This window comes from Lithobates pipiens, unplaced genomic scaffold (assembly GCF_037356315.1).
Source record: "Lithobates pipiens isolate NorthernLeopardFrog02 unplaced genomic scaffold, aLitPip1_a1.2 Scaffold_16, whole genome shotgun sequence".
Classification (NCBI taxonomy): domain Eukaryota; kingdom Metazoa; phylum Chordata; class Amphibia; order Anura; family Ranidae; genus Lithobates; species Lithobates pipiens.
In genome coordinates, this window is record NW_027507748.1 from 125,777,161 (window position 1) to 125,794,611 (window position 17,451).

Consider the following 17,451-nt stretch of genomic DNA (forward strand, 5'->3'; position numbering starts at 1 on the left):
GGGGTCTATAATAATGGGAGAGGTTTGTCCTGGGGTCTATACTAATGGAGGGGGGGTTATCCTGGGGGGTCTATACTATTGAAGGGGGGTTGTCCTGGGAGGGTCTATACTAATGGAGGGGGGGTGGTTTGTCGGGGGTCTATACTAATGGGGGGGTTTGTCCGGGGGGGTCTATACTAATGGAGGGGGGTTTGTCCTGGGGGGTCTATACTATTGAAGAGGGGTTGTCCTGAGGGGGTCTATACTAATGGAGGGGGGGTGGTTTGTCGGGGGTCTATACTTATAGAGGGGGGTTTATCCTGGGGGTCTATACTAATGGAGGGGGGATGTCTTGGGGGGGTCTATACTAATGGAGGGAGGTTTTGTCCTGGGGGGTCTATACTAATGGAGGGGGGTTGTCCTGGGGGTCTATACTAATGGAGGGGGGGTGGTTTGTCGGGGGTCTATACTAATGGAGGGGGGTTTATCCTGGGGGGTCTATACTAATGGAGGGGGGATGTCTTGGGGGGGGTCTATACTAATGGAGGGGGGTTTTGTCCTGGGGGGTCTATACTAATGGAGGGGGGGGTTGAACTGGGGGGTCTATACTAATGGAGGGGGGGTTGTCCTGGGGGGTCTATACTAATGGAGGGGGGGTTGTCCTGGGGGTCTATACTAATGGAGGGGGGTTTGTCCTGGGGGGTCTGTACTAATGGAGGGAGGTCGTTTGTCCGGGTGGTCTGTACTAATGGAGGGGGTGATTTGTTTTGGGGTGTTTGTACTAATGGAGGGGGGTGGTTTGTTCTGGGGGGTCTGTACTGATGGAGGGGGGGTGGTTTGTCCTGTGGGGATCTGTACTAATGGAGGGGGTGGTTTGTTTTGGGGGGCCTGTACTAATGGAGGGGGGTGGTTCTGTACTAGTGGAGGGGGGTGGTTTGTCCTGAGGGGAGTCTATACTGATAGAGGGGGGTTTTTATACTTAGTGGGTGGTCTGCATTGACGGAGGGGGTCTATACTTAATGGAGTGGGGTCTGTACTGAGGGGCGACTATAGTTGGTGGAGGGGGTGATACCATGTTTTACTGCACCGGGTGACACCAACCCTAGTGACGTCACTGCAGCCGCAGGCTCTTATTTCCCCTCTCCCTCTCCTTGTGCGCGCTGCTGTACTAATGAGCGACGTACTATGTTTCTTCCCCCGCCTTCATATCGGCTAGGGAAGAAAAAAGAAAGGAGCAAAGAAGAGGATTGTGGGACATGTGGTCCCAAGGACTGGCAGCTCCACTGTAACACTGAAACTGCAGCCCACACAGCATGCTCATCTGAATGGGAGAGAGAGAGAGCCAGGAGCCCAGGAAATCTTTCAGGGAAGTACACCCAGGACTCCAGAGGGAGAGGACAGTGCTGAGAGAACACCATCAGAGAGAGAACCCCTCTACCCTGCACCACCAGAGGGAAAACCACACAGCCTGGCACCATCCCTGGTGGAGAAAGGAATGGAATCATTGCCAGAATACAGATCTGGGCTCTACCTAGCGGAGTCGACAGTTGATCAGAGGAACCGTTGTTGCTGTATCGCTGGATCAGGTGGGAGGGGCGATCAGCCATTATCTACTAACGTCCATAGGAACTGCAGTCTCTGACTATCTCCTGTATTATGTCTGCCGTCTATAAACCATTGCTTGTATCACGTCTGCAGTCTCTGACCGTCTCCTGTACTATGTCTGCAGTCTCTGACAGTCTCTTGTATTATGTCTGCAGTCTCTGACCATCTCTTGTATTATATCTCCAGTCTCTGACCATCTCCTGTAGTATGTCTGCAATCTCTGACCATCTCCTGTAACATGTCTGCAGTCTCTGATCATCTCTTGTAACATGTCTGTAGTCTCTGACCATCTCCTGTAGTATGTCTGCAGTCTTTGCCCATCTCCTGTAGTATGTCTGCAGTCTCTGACCATCTCTTGTAACATGTCTGCAGTCTCTGACCATCTTTTGTATCATGTCTGCAGTCTCTGACCGTCTCTTTTATCATGTCTGCAGTCTCTGACCGTCTTTTGTATTATGTCTGCTGTCGCTGACCATCTCTTGTAACATGTCTGCAGTCTCTAACCATCTCCTGTAACATGTCTGTAGTCTCTGACCATCTCTTGTAGTATGTCTGCAGTCTCTGACCATCTCTTGTAGTATGTCTGCAGTCTCTGATCATCTCCTGTAGTATGTCTGCAGTTTCTGACAATCTCCTGTAACATGTCTGCAGTCTGTGACCATCTCTTGTAACATGTCTGCAGTCTCTGACCATCTTTTGTATTATGTCTGCAGTCTCTGACCATCTCCTGTATTATGTCTGCAGTCTCTGAACATGTCTTGTATTATATCTCCAGTCTCTGACCGTTTCCTGTAATATGTCTGCAGTCTCTGACCATCTCCTGTAGTATGTTTGCAGTCTCTGACCATCTCCTGTAGTATGTCTGCGTTCTCTGACCATCTTTTGTATCATGTCTGCAGTCTCTGACCGTCTCTTGTATCATGTCTAGAGTCTCTGACCATCTCTTGTACTATGTCTGGGGGCTCTTTCTAACAGACTCTTTAAAAGAAGCCCTCTGTGTGCATCAGAGAGACTCCCCTCCAGGTCTCATTAGTGTATGCTTTTCCTATATTTTCTTTATTGGTAAAAGGTCATGGGAGGATCCCAAGGTAACGAAGACTTCTTAGGGGAGCATCTCTGTGTTTGAGTCATTGCCATAGTAACATTTGTAAAAGGGGAGGAGTTGGTAAGATGACCACACCCACGCGGGGGCGGCAGATTTATTTCAGCACCCAGGTGTTTGTGACCCTAGGATCGGCCCTGCAAATGCAGAAGGAAGGGCACTATGGGCTCGATGGGCTTGCCTTTGTCTTCTTGGTGGCTACAGGACATTACTTGTGCTAGCCACCTCACCAGCTTGAACTGCACTTATGGGACTCGGCACGTCACCAAATTTTACCACAGTGCTGAATGTACGACCAGGATGTACTAGACCGCTGGTGCTTGCCAGTTCACCAGAAGGATGAGTGGCACTAGTAGTGGCTCTCCACTCCAGTACTAGTTACTTGTCAGTTAAAGGAAGTTTAAAAAAAAAAAGATACGCGGCCATTCACTAAAATTGGAAGAGAAGTGGTGTAACCTTAAAGTAACACTAAAGCTTTGTTTTTTTTGTTTTTTTTTAACCACTTGACCACTGGGCACTTAAACACCTTTAATAACCAGACCAATTTTCAGCATTCGGTGCTCTCACATTTTGAAAGACAATTAGTCATGCAACACTGTACCCATATGAAATTTTTGCCCTTTTTTACACACAAATAGAGCTTTCTTTTGGTGGTATTTAATCACCGCTGTTTTTTTTTAATTTTCTTGTGCTATAAAGGAAAAAAGACCGAAAATTCTGTAAAAATAAATACATTTTTCTTCGTTTCTGTTATAAAATTTAGCAGATTAGTCATTTTTCTTCATAAATTTTGGCCAAAATGTATACTACTACATATCTTTGGTAAAAATAAGTACAAATTGGGGTATATTATTTGGTCTTTGTGAAAGTTAGACCCCTTTCACACCAGGGCGTTTTGCAGGCGCTATAGCGTTAGAAATAGCGCCTGCAAAACGCCCTAAAGAAGCTGCACCATTGTGTGTAGTGTGAAAGCCCCGAGGGCTTTCACACTACAGCGGTGCGCTGGCAGGAAGTCAGAAAAAAGTCCTGCCAGCAGCTTCTTTGGAGCGGTGAAGGAGCGGTGTGTTTACCGCTCCTCCACCGCTGCTGCCCATTGAAATCAATGGGGCAGCGCTGTAATGCCGCCGGCAAAACGCCGCTATTGCGGCGTATTGCCGGCGGTTTTAACCCTTTCGCGGCCGCTAGCAGGGGGTAAAAGCGCCCCGCTAGCGGCCGAAATGCGCCGCAAATCCGGCGGTAAAACGCCGCTAAAAATAGCGGCGTTTTACCGCCGACGCAAGGTGCGGTGTGGTGTGAAAGGGGTCTTATAGAGTCCACAAGCTATGGTGCCAATCACTGAAAATTGATTACACCTGAAGTACTGACGGCCTATCTCATTTCTTGAGACCCTAACATGCCATAAAAGTACAAATACCCCCCAAATGACCCATTTTTGGAAAGAAGACATTTCAAGGTATTTAGTAAGAGACATGGTGAGTTTTTTGAAGTTGTAATTTTTTCTCACAATTCTTTGAAAAATCAAGATTTTTTTTTCCTTTTTAATTTTTTTACTAAATTGTCATATTATCAGTTTATACCACATGCGTGAGACTTTTACACAGCATGGCCACATACAAAGACCCAACATGCAGGGAGCACCATCAGGCGTTCTGGAGCACCCAGGCCAATTCTGACATTTCTCTCCTACAAAAAAATCATCATTTATTTGCTAGAAAATTACATAGAACCCCAAAACATTATATATATATATATATATATATATATATATATGTTTTTTTTAGCAAAGACCCTAGAGAATACAATGGTGGTCGTTGCAACTTTTTATCTCGCACGGTATTTGCGCAGCAATTTTTTCAACGCGTTCTTTTTGGGAAAAAAAACAGTTTTGTGCTTTAAAAAAACAAAACAGTAAAGTTACGCTGAGTAAATAGATATAGAGTTATAGAGGAGGTCTAGGGTCAGAATTATTGCTCTCGCTCTAACGTTCGCAGCGATACCTCACATGTGTGGTTTGAACACCGTTTTCATATGTGGGCGGGACTTACATATGCGTTCGCTTCTGCCTGGGGACAGGGGCGCTTTAAAAAAAAAAAAATTATTGTTAATTTTACTTTATTTATTTTAGTTTGACACTTTTTTTCCCCCAAAAAAAATTTTTTGATCAATTTTATTCCTATTACAAGGAATGTAAACATCCCTTGTAATAGGAATATGGCATGATAGGTCCTCTTTACAGTGAGATATGGGGTCAATAAGACCCCACATCTCACCTCTAGGCTGGGAAGCCTGAAATAAAAAAAAAAAAAAAAAACAATTATGGCTTTGATCATATTGACGAGTCGGTAGAAGCACCAGAGGGGCGACGGGAGGGGGGGCGTCCCCTCTCGCCTCCTGTAAGAACAATCATGCAGTGGAACAGCCGCTATGATCATTCTTATGGTGTAGGGAATCGCTGGCTGAAAAAGTTGATATCTGAATGATGCCTGTAGCTACAGACATTCAGATATCCCCGCACAAAATCAAGGACGTCATATGATGGCCGGCCGGCGGGAAGGGGTTAAAATGCATTTTTTTTAACACAAAGTTGTCCATTTATACAATATTTCTAACACATAGCATGTACATACCAAAAATGACACCCCAAAATAGATTCTCCTACTCTTCCTGATACGGCGATACCACATGTGTGAGACTTCCACAGCCTGGCAACATACAGAGGCCGAGTACAGCCGAGCATGGCTGGGTATCACCGAGTATTGCGGGGTATCACGGAGTATGGCTGAGCATGGCCGAGTATTACTGGGTATTGCAGAGTATCACCGGGTATGGCTGGGTATTACCGAGTATGGCTGGGTATTGCAGGATATTACCGAGTATGGCTGGGTATCAACGAGTATGGCTGGGTATTGCAGGGTATCACCGAGTATGGGTGGGTATTGCAGAGCATCACCGAGTATGGATAGGTATTGCAGAGCATCACCGAGTATGGCTGGGTATTGCAGGGTATCACAGAGTATTGCTGGGTATGGCAATTTATGGCAGAGTATTGGCAGGGTATTGTAGGCTATTGCAAAGTATTGCTGGGTATTGCAGAGTATTGGCAGGGCATTGCTGGGTATTACAGAGTATTGGCAGGGCATTGCAGAGTATTGGCAAGGCATTGCAGAGTATTTGCAGGTTATTGCAGAGTATTGGCAGGGCATTTCAGAGTATTGGCAGGGCATTGCAGAGTATTGCAGAGTATTGGCAGGGCATTGCACAGTATTGGCCAGGTATTGCAGAGTATTGGCAGGGCATTGCTGGGTATTGCAGAGTATTGGCATGGCATTGCAGAGTATTGGCAGGGCATTGCTGGGTATTGCAGAGTATTGGCAGGGCATTGCAGGGTTAATTGTCGGTGAGCAGCGCTGTGGGCACTGCAGATCCAGCCCACAGCGCTGCTGACACTGATCTCTCCCCTCTCACTGTACCGATCGGTACAGAGAGGGGAGGGAGGAACCCGCCTCATAACATGACCCCAGTTTGTTTGCAAGTGATCGCTCCATCATCCGTGATGCTCTCAAGTGCGCACCCCAGGAGGCGCGTGAGAGCGGAATTCTGGGAGGATGTCATATGACGGCCTCCCAGAGTTAAGCAACCGCCCTGTAGCCGTCATTCGGCTATGGGCCGGTTGTTAACTGGCTAAATAACAAACATGTCATACCTCCACTGTGAAGCTCGTTTTGCACAGAGCGGCCCTGAACATCCTCTTCGGGGGTCCCTTGGCAGCTCTCACGGCTCCTCCCTGCATTAGATAACCCCCTGGGAGAAGCGCTCTCCCAAGGGGTTACCTTAAAGGGATTGTAAAGTGAATGAAAAAAAATAAATAAATAACAAACATGTTATACTTACCTCCACTGTGCAGCTTGTTTTGCACAGAGTGGCCCCGAAACCTGCTCTTCTGGGGTCCCTCGGCGGCTGTCTCGGCTTCCTCCCGCAGGTGCTTTCTTACATTCATGCGAGCTCCCTCGCATGGTGAGAAGCATCTGTGGGCGCGCTCCCGTGATACAGCCAGCGGCTATAGCTGCTGGCTGTATCACACAGCCCCGTCCCCCGGCGCTCCTCGTCAGTGGATGTGATTGACACCCATCCCCTCCAGCCAATCAGCGGCCAGGCTGAACGGTGGAAAGGACGTCGGGGGACGAGTGCGGGACTTTTGAGGGGTGAGGTAAGTAAAACGGGGGGGCTGGGGGCGCAGGCACTGTCAGATGTTTTTTCACCTTAATGCATTTACAACATTTACCTTTACAACCCCTTTAAGGGCGCACTCCTGAGTCATTCATTTGGCGCCGGGTCATTGGATGTGATTGACAGCAGCGGGAGCCAGTGGCTGCACTGCTATCAATCCATCCAATCCATAGACACTGGTTTTTGCTGGTGTGCTCGTCCCCAGGACGTGATAGAGGGGGTACAGGTAAGTAAAACTGGGGCTCGGGGAGCTGCAGCATTACAGGAGGTTTTTCACCTCAATGCATAAAATGCATTGAGATGAAAAACCTTAAAGGTTTACAACCCCTTTAACCACTTGCCTACAGGGCACTTACACCCCTTCCTGCCTAGGTCATTTTTCAACTCTCAGTGCTGTCGCATTTTAAATGACAATTGCACGGTCATACTACACTGTACCCATGCTACACTATAATTTTCTTCACACAAATAGAGCTTTCTTTTGGTGGTATTTAATCACTGATGGGCATTCATGGGTGGCACTGATGGGCAACACTGATGGGCATTGTTTAACAGCACAGATGGGCATTGATAGGTGACACTGATACCCAGCCCTGACTGGCATTGCTAATTGGCACTGATTGATGGCACTTGTGGGCAGTGGTGGGCACAGATTGCTGGCAATGGTGGGCAATGATTGCGGGACACAGTTGGCGCTATATTGTAATCAGGGCACTGATGATCAGTGACCTGATTACATGTGTAGATGCCCCCCTGCGTGGAGATGCCGCTGATTGACTCTCCTTGACACACACTTTGTCAGTGTGAGGCGAGAAACGGCGATTACCGGCATCTCCGTGGGCGCTGATTACCGGCATCTCCCCCACGGGTGAGCAAGGTCAGGCATTCTGGGGCACCATCATATGACGGCGTCCCATTATGAGAGCCGCACTGCCCCACCGTAATTAACAGTGGGCGGGCGGCAACTAGTTAAACTGCGTATAGTGTTCTTTACTGTGAGAGCAGTAAGGGTGTGGAATTCTCTTCCATAAGCAGTGATATCAGCAGGGAGCCTTGATAGTTTAAAAAAAATTATTTGATAAGCATCTTAATGATCACAACATACAGGGATAAATTATTTACTATAAACAAAGAAAAGAAGTAACACACTACCCGAGGGTTAGAGAGTGCTGCTCACCCCTAAATCATGATTGAAAAAAGAAAAAGAAAAATATCCCCTATGGTGGGGTTTTCTGGAAGAAGAGCAATATCTGTAATGTATGTAAGAAAAATACTAAGTAAAAATTAAATTACTGAGTAAAAGGGGATTTTATATTTATATTTTATATATTATAAATGTTTATTATTACATAAAAAAAATATATAAAGGTATAAATGACACAGTAGTCAAAAAATGAACTCCACTGAACAGTTAAAAAACATAATATAAGAGTAGGATATACACATCTAGACAAAAAAAGGGAAAAAAGAAAAAAGGGGGAAAGAACGGGGGGGTGGGGTGGGGGGAGGAGGGAGGGGAGAAAGAAGAAGACCACCCCCGTCAGGCCATCCCAAAACCGTGATAGTGCAAAACAATATTGAAAACTGAAATGAAATGAAAATAAGTAATGAATAAAAAACAATAACTGTGAATAGGTGAAAAAGGAAACCAGTGTATGTGGGCAGTGAAAAGAAAACTGAAAGTACTCAGAGTAAAAATATTTTTACCTGAATGGATCATTAAGTGAATGAAGACTCCTTGGGCAACCAAGAAAACGTGAAAAAAGAAGGGGAAGTAGTGGCAATGACCCAGTCCTCATAGGTCATACAAACACCAACCCTACACAAATATGTGATCCAATAGGGCAGACAAAGCCCAGATCTGTAAGTAGATGTGAATAATAAGCATCTAAACCTCAGATGTGTCCCAAATGCATGTCAAAACAAAGATAACTCACCACCTGTATAATAAGCGGTCAGCAGGGTAATCTCCTACAGAGGAAGGAATAGACCTATCTCAGTGTGGAAGGGGTATAAATAGTGTGAACCCCCGCCTAATCTTGTTTGCACCAAAGATTCGCCACAGGTGGGTCCCGCCCACCCCCCAGCCTAATGCTGATCTACACTGCGTGGTCGCAATAACAGCCGACCGCATGTGGTCCCCCCGGCGTTCCGGAAATGGCAGAGTCTGCCCCGTAATGACGTTAGCTCCGTCGCACAGACGTGACGTCCGCACGTCACACGCACCCACGGATTCCGCGCATGCGCTGTGAGGTGCGGCGTCCGGGGCTGTTCCGGAATGTACCTACCCGCTTTATACATGGGGACATGGGGGGGAGCCCGCGTGCGCAAGGGCTCACCCCCTCCCCCTGCCGGGAAATCGCATCAGAGCAGTCCACCCATCCCGGAACAGCGGCAGTGAAGACCAGAAGCACCACCCAGAGGCAGAGAGAGAGAATGCATAATTAACTACAAAGTGCCAAACTGTAAAAAATTCACTCAATAGATACTTATATTGTACAGAAAATGCATATACACATGAATGCGAAAGATAATAGATGTTGTCGGTCCAAAATACTGTAATATTAACTACAGGCCAAAAAAGGAAATAAACAAGTATAATGGCTTGACAGATGTACTTCGAGCCTATGTTAGAAGAATCCCTATTGTGTTTTTCCAGAAATTAATCCCTTTAAAAAGGGAGCAAAAGAAATTGCTTCATTCAGCCCAGGATAGATGGTAGCGTTCAATTTGAATATCCATCTCTGTTCATGTTGAAGCAGAGTCTTGTTCCAGTCCCCACCCCGATCTGGAATGTGTATTCGATCGAGTACAGCAAAAGAGACCATGGGCATTTTATAGTTATGTATGGCGACCACATGTCGCCCTATAGGTAGATAATGGTTGCCGATCTCCATGCTGTAGATGTGTTTGGCTATCCGTCAGTGAAATTCCAATTTGGTTTTCCCGACGTAATAGGCCCCACATTCAGATTCCATAAAGTACACAACCCCCCGTGTTTGACAGTTGGCAAAATGTGCAGGACGAAACATCGCACCATTGGGTAAACGAAAAGTTTTATCTCGTCTAATAAATCTGCAGGAAGAACAATGACCACAGGGAAAGGAGCCAAGGACCGAACAATGTCCAGCTCTCTTTATTTCATTTTTATACTCGCTTTGGACCAGTTTGTCATAGAGTGAGGTGGCACGTTTATGGGTGATTGAAGGATGTGCTGGAATGAGACTTCCGATTTTTGGGTCGTCCCTTAGGATCGACCAGTGTTTTTGGATAATGTTTTGGATGGCAGTATGTTGTTTAGAAATGCGGAGGACGATCCTGGCTACCTCAGAGCCAGAATCGTCCTTCGCCCCTTTGGGGAGCAACAGGTTTCGGCGAGACTGTACTGCTGTCCTGTTATAGGCTCATCGTAGACATGACCGGCTGTAGCCGCATGCTAGAAGTCTCGCTTGCAATTTGTCAGCCTCCTCTCTAAAGAGGAGATCGTCTGAGCAGTTTCTGCGCAAACGCAGATACTGCCCGTAAGGAATGGAACATTTAAAATTTTTGGGATGGAAACTCTCCGCATGAAGCACAGTGTTACCTGCAGTGCTTTTGCGATAGAGTGTGGTAAAAATTTGATTAGTAGAAGTGCGGCCAATTTGCACATCCAAAAATGTAATTTTGTGATGGTCATATGACATAGTAAATTTAAGATTATAGTCATTTTTATTGATACAGGACAGGAATTTTAGCAGTTGGTCCTCCGGTCCCTCCCATATGACGAGGATGTCGTCGATGTACCGCCGCCACATTGAAATGTGGTGCGTGTACTCGACGAGACCCCGTCACACAGGAGGGATTTCTCCCACTCCCCCAGGTACAGATTGGCATAGGCCGGGGCACAACATGTGCCCATGGCCACGCCCTGCACCTGGAGGTAGTGGGAGTTGTTAAATGCAAAGTAATTGTGGTGTAAGATATAGTCCAGGCCATGGACGATAAAATCGCTCAGTGCCTGGTCATACCTACCACTATGTTGAAGTATGGCTCATACAGTCACGATACCTTTGATATGCGGGATCGAGCTGTAGAGTGCTTCCACATCGATAGCTACCAAAATAGCATTAGCCGGTAGGATCAAATTATCAATAATCTGTAACAAATGTATAGTATCCTTTATGAAGGAAGGCATGCACACCACAAGAGGTTGTAGGAAGGAATCAATCAATTTACTAAGGTTCTCTGCTATCCCCCCTCTTCCTGAGACGATAAGTCGTCCCGGTGGGCGGGATTGGCATTTGTGGATTTTTGGAAGGCAATAAAAGGTGGCCTCTCTTGGAAATTTAGTATTAATAAAAGAATGTTGGTCTCTTGTGATGCCTCCTGTTTCCAGGGCTGCATCAATGAGATCCTGAAATTTGTGATGATAGGATTGTATTAGTTTGCTTGGAATGGTTCTGTACCAGTCTGTATTATCCAATATATCCTGGCACATACTCACATAGTTAGCATTATACATCAAAACCACATTGCCCCCCCTTGTCGGAGGGCTTGATAATGATGTTAACATTATTACATAACGATTGGATGGCTTTACATTCATCATAGTTTAGATTGTCTGGAATGCGATTTTTTAAAATCGAGTTTAGAGATGTCCCTCAACACTTGTTTCACAAAGATCTCATTACTTGGACTGAGACTTGGTGGGGGGAAATGAATTTCAAAATTGATTTAGATTTAGTAGATTTGTTGGCATTATCCAATAGGCATTCCAGATCTATTTGGTCTATCAAATCCAGGGTATTATTCTCTTCAAATAAGAATGTTAGGTCCCGTAGGGCTCTGAACTCTTTCATACTGAATTTCAGCCAATCTGGGATATTCGTAGTGGTACTATCTTTCGCATGTAGACTCTTTGAAAGGAGTCGGCGTGCGAAAAGTTGGATATCGGTAACCACCTCAAAAGTGTCAAAATTTTCCTGTGGACAGAAAGTCAATCCCCGTGATAGAACATTGATCTCTACCGGGGACAGTGCATAGGATGACAAATTGATCACACTGAAGGATTCGGTAGAATCCGAGTGACAAAAGCATCCAGATTTCCTGTTCCCCTGTTCACTAGGGGGGAGGAAAGTCCCCGCATGGCATTTAAAGTATTATGTCATATCTCAGGTAGATGTCCAACGGTATTTTGGTCATCCATAGTGTGCACTAAATTTGCAATAGTCGTTTTAACCGACCTATTCACATGCACGTTTAGGGGCTCATCCTGAATTATTACCTCATTCGTATTGGTCTTCAGGGTTTGTATGTTATCTGATCTATACCGGCATCTCCGTGGGCGCTGATTACCGGCATTTCCCCCACGGATGAGCAAGGTCAGGCATTCTGGGGCACCGTCATATGAAGGCGTCCCACTATGAGAGCCGCACTGCCCCACTGTAATTAACAGTGGGCGGGCGGCAACTAGTTAAACTGCATACAGGGTTCTTTACTGTGAGAGCACTAAGGGTGTGGAATTCTCTTCCACAAGCAGTGATATCAGCAGGGAGCCTTGATAGTTTCAAAAAAATTATTTGATGAGCATCTTAATGATCACAACATACAGGGATAAATTATTTACTATTGACATAAATACATGCATACACATCACAGATTAAATTGGATGGACTGGTGTCTTTTTAAAAAATGTTAATACCAGATTGTAAGCAGGTTGAAATAGTCTGTTTATCCCGCCCAGGAAGGGTACAAGTCGAATACCATATTAATTCAGTCTATGCATTAAGGTGAAAAACCTTCTGTGCTGTTAAATCCCCCCCAGCCCCCCCTTATAATTACCTGAGCCCGGTCCAATCCAGCGATGTGCACAAGAGCAGTGGCTCTCGCCTCTGTCTCGCTCCTCCCTGGGCAAATTGATAGCAGTGCTGTCTGTCAATCAAATGCTGTACCAAGCAAATGGACCGAGCCGTCTGCTCTATGTCAATAGATGCAGACACAGTGAACATGCACTGAGGCCCCCATAGGAAGCATGAGAGCGCTTGCTGAAGAGCAGGCAGAGGACCCCAGAAGAAGAGGATTGGGGCTGCTCTGTGCAAAACCATTGCACAGAGCAGGTAAGTATAACATATGTAAAAAAACAAAAGAAGCTTTAATGTTGCTTTAACCACTTCCAGATTGTCCACCACACATATACTGCAGCGGGGGCGACCCGGCTGCGGCGCGAACCGACATACCTGTACATTGGTCCGTGCATGAGATACAGTGTGTGCGCCGCTAACGCAGTAAAAACAATAACAAAAAAATAAGTCTATAAATCTATCCCATAGTTTGCAGATGCTATAACTTTTGTGCAAATCAATCAACATACGCATATTGCGTTTGTTTTTGTTTTTTTTACCAAAAATATGTAGAAGAATACATATTGGCCTAAACTGATGAATACTATATATATATATATATATATATATATATATATATATATATATATATATATATATATACACTTTTATTATTTTTTTGGGATATGTATTATAGCAGAAAGTAAAAAATATAGTATTTTTTTGTTTATTGTGCAAAAAATTGCAGATGTGATCAAATTTCACCAAAAGAAAGCTCTATTTGCGGGGAAAAAAAGGACATCAATTTTGTTTGGGTACAATGTCGTACGACCTCGCAAATCGATGCAGTGCCGTATTGCAAAAAATAGCCCTGTCTTTAAGGGGCTTATTCCTTCTGGGGCTGAAGTGGTTTAAAGTGGTTGTAAACCATTACAACACACTTTGACCTACAGGTAAGCCTAGATTAAGGCTTACCTGTAGGTCCAAGAAATATCTCCTAAACCTACACGATTTAGGAGATACTTGCCGAAAGACAGGCACCGCTGCCTACGGCGCATGCGCCGCAGACAGCGGCGCGCAGGCGCACTGAGCGCGGCACCATCAGCGGCGAAGATGCCGCGCGTGTCGGCTCCCGTGCGCATGCGCGGGAGTGACGTCATCGCCGAATGACAGCGGCGGAGCAGAGAGACCCCACCGAGAAGATGGATGCGCCGGACTACAGGGGACAGCGGTGACTTCGCTGGCTCCTGTGTCAGGTAAGTGACACATAATGGACTACTATGCGATGCATAGTAGTCCATTATGCTTTACCTTTGCAGGGAATGAAAGAGGAAGTAAACTCATCAGGGTTTACTTCCTCTTTAAGTGATAGTAAAGGCAGAAGGTAATTTATGCATTCTATGCATTCTAAAAAAAAACTTCTGTGTGCAGTAGCCCCCCTAATACATATCTGTGGTCCATCTAGATCTAGAGATGTTGTAGGATTGTCTCAGCTGCCTGGGACTCCCCTCCTCATTGGCTGATACAGCAGCGTGGCGCCATTGACTCTCGCTGCTGGCAATGAAAGTAAGTCAGTCAATTGTACAACAATTTAAAGTAGGTATTCTTTACTTCCAGTTTCATTATCTAGGAACTGGAGGTAATTATTTTTGATATTGGTGCATAAAGTGGAGCTATAAGGAACTGAATTAGCCGCAAGAGTTGGTAAAGTTACTTTAATTTTGCAAACGCACAAAAACAGTATATAAACTATATGCAATTGCACAAAAAAACACAAGTAAAAACATTCCACTGTAAGTATAAATGGCTTTTTTAAACTTTTTATTTAGAGAAAAAGATGCATTCCAACATTACAGATGCCATGAATGGCATGTGTAAGTTGTATAAAAGGTATTGGGCATAGGGCAGAACATATATCTGTCCTCCAACATTTATTTTTCTGTATGAAAATGTGTTAACTGAAAATAGACTCTAACTCCATCCTCTTTTATTTGACTTATTCTCCTTTGTATTTTTCTTCTCCTTCCTTCTCACATCACTGCGTGAAGTGGGAGGGCTAACGTCATGTGCAGGAACATTGCTACAGCCTCATTGGCTGGAATTACAGAAACTGACATTGCTGCACTCCTTTCAGCAATGCAGTAGCACTCTGGCTGAGCCGGGTTGTGCACTATGAAGTGATGTGATGTGCAGTGTGGATAACCGGTCTCTCCTATACTGGCTGGCTAGACAATCCTGTACCCCCCCCCCCCCCCCCGGGCCGGCCAGTCAACCCCGATGGCCAGTTAAGCCACCCCCCCCCCCTTCACTGGCCATTAGCTGTTCTACTTTATTTCTCTTATAGGCAGTACAGCGGTGCTCACGGATAGGCACAGACCAACACTGTGGCAGACAATTTCCAAAGTACAGACCTTAGTGAAGGATACCACGGTACATTTCAAATTAAAACCATTAAAAAACACCCTGTCTACTCTCTGGCCTAGTTCTACAAGTACAAATAAGCTTAAAATAACATTTACATAAAGACTACTTGTAGTGTATGTGTGTGTGTATGTATGTATATGTATATATATATATATATATATATATATATATATATATATATATATATATACCCATCAAACGCAGCCTCACCAGTGCCCATCAAATGCAGACTCTCTGTGCCCATCAAATGCAGACTCTTTGTACCCATCAATGCAGCTCCTCAGTCTGTTTCGGGGGTGCACCCCCTTCCTCAGAGCTAGAACTAGTTCTGAGGAAGGGGGTGCGCCCCGAAACGCATTAGCTGTACCCCGTGTTCTGTGCATGTCCATACACTGTGTCTCTATGGCTGCATTTTGTGAGTATCCACTTTTATACAATTATCTTTGGTAATGCACTAGGTGTGCGCGCCTTTCATTTTTGTTTTTCTTGAGGAACTGCTCTTATATCTCCTTCCGTATAACAATAAACCTTTTATCACAAAGTATGTAGCACATCTCAATGACCAACCCCCCCCCCCCCCCCCCACTTCGCTAAAAACACAAACCTTGAATAATAAGAATATACATAATAATATGCAGAAAATAATTGTGTAAACCCACAAGTACTTTTTTTCATCACTAGTTTTATTTTATACTGGCTTTTCAAAATAACAAATGCAATCACTTTGGGGCTGGATAAAAATAAATGATACATTATTTGTAAATGTCTGTACATCAGACCAAAACGATGCACAATTGACAAAGAGATTTGGCACTGTACCAAAAGAAGGACAATTATTCTATATATAAGGCAGTTGGAAGCTATATTATACCTAAAGTTCTCTAAGCCTGGATTCACACCTATGCATTTTTAGTGCTTTTTGCATTTTGCAGATTTGCACTACAGAACGTGTTCCATAGGAAACCATGCTAAATGGACTGTAGTGCAAAATGCAAAAAGCACAAAAAATGCATAGTGTGAATCCAGCCTAATTGGAACTTTTTTCAAAGGAAAATGTATACATTTCCAATTGAAAGATCTGTATAATTTTAAGAGCCTATATGGGTATAACAAATAATATAATTTACAATGTGGATTATTTCACTGTTCTGCCCTCCAGTATTACATTTGCCAGATAAGTGGATTAACATTATTTTTGCAATATTATAACATTATAGCACAGGCACTTTTGCAAAAGTCCAAGCTCGATATTGTCAAATTTAGCATTCTTGTATTGAATATTCCCTGTGCTGATAATGTGGAGACCTGAAGATGAGTAAACATAAAGCATAGGTGCTCTGAAGACTGTGAGGGTGATTTACTAAATCTGGTGCACAAAGAATCTGGTGCAGCTGTGCATAGTAACCAATCAGCTTCAGCTTGTTCAATTAAGCTTTGACAATAAAACCTGGAAACTGACTGGTTACTATGCACAGCTGCCCCAGATTCTGTTTTAGCAAATCTTCCCCTGTGAGTCTTGCTTGCAGTGATTACTGAGCGCCTTTCATTTTGTACACCTATATGAATAACTAGTACTTACTTTTGTTGACACTACTAAAGGCAGGGGGATAAAAAAGAGTGGAGTCAAAAAGATGATTAAATATTTTCTGTTCGCCAGCAGCCATCTCCGGACGGACACCATGTTATCAGTAGAGATTTGCACTTAAGAGGAGACTTCACTCTAATCCATATCTATTTAAACTATGAGAAACGTGTGTTTAATTGTGGGTGTTTATGCTTGCTTCCTGAGTATATGTCTCTGCCAATGAGGAAGGAGGTGAGTAACAAAGGGAAGAGTACGCAACTAAGATAGCAGGTAACAACACAAAAAGTTAACTGTTTCCCAGTGACTCGAGTCATTAGTTCTTGATCATCAATATATCAAACCCCTTCATAAAATGCAGTCTTTATTAAGGCTGCTTTTGCATCACTTACTACTGACTCCTGAACTCTGTGTCCCTTTAACCACTTCAGCCCGGAAGCAGAGGCGTTGCTAGGTGGGAATAAGACCAGGGGCTTCAGCCTGAAGTCCAAGCCCTGCAATGGGGGGGGGGGGGGGGGGTGTCCTTGTGTGGTGGGAAGGTAAGCTCACTTGCTGGTTGCTGCCTGGCTTAGAAGTGCTCATCAATGCTGAACACTAAAAACTGACCTACATGACACACACTGACCTACCTAACACACACTGTCCATTACACTGACCTACCTGACACACACTGATCCCTAGAATTACCTACCCGACCCATACTGACCCACCCG

The 17,451-nt window shown here is 44.7% G+C and overlaps 1 protein-coding gene across 1 annotated transcript in view; it reads right to left on the bottom strand.

The window, feature by feature from the left end:
- SLC13A2 (solute carrier family 13 member 2) overlaps window positions 1-16,893 on the bottom strand; it is a 121,916-nt gene extending 105,023 nt beyond the window's left edge. The window contains exon 1 of the mRNA XM_077480435.1: window positions 16,736-16,893. Within this exon, the coding sequence (XP_077336561.1) occupies window positions 16,736-16,837 (102 nt within the window). The 5' untranslated portion in view covers window positions 16,838-16,893. The remainder of the gene's footprint in view (window positions 1-16,735) is intronic.
- Between the last annotated feature and the right edge of the window lie 558 nt (window positions 16,894-17,451).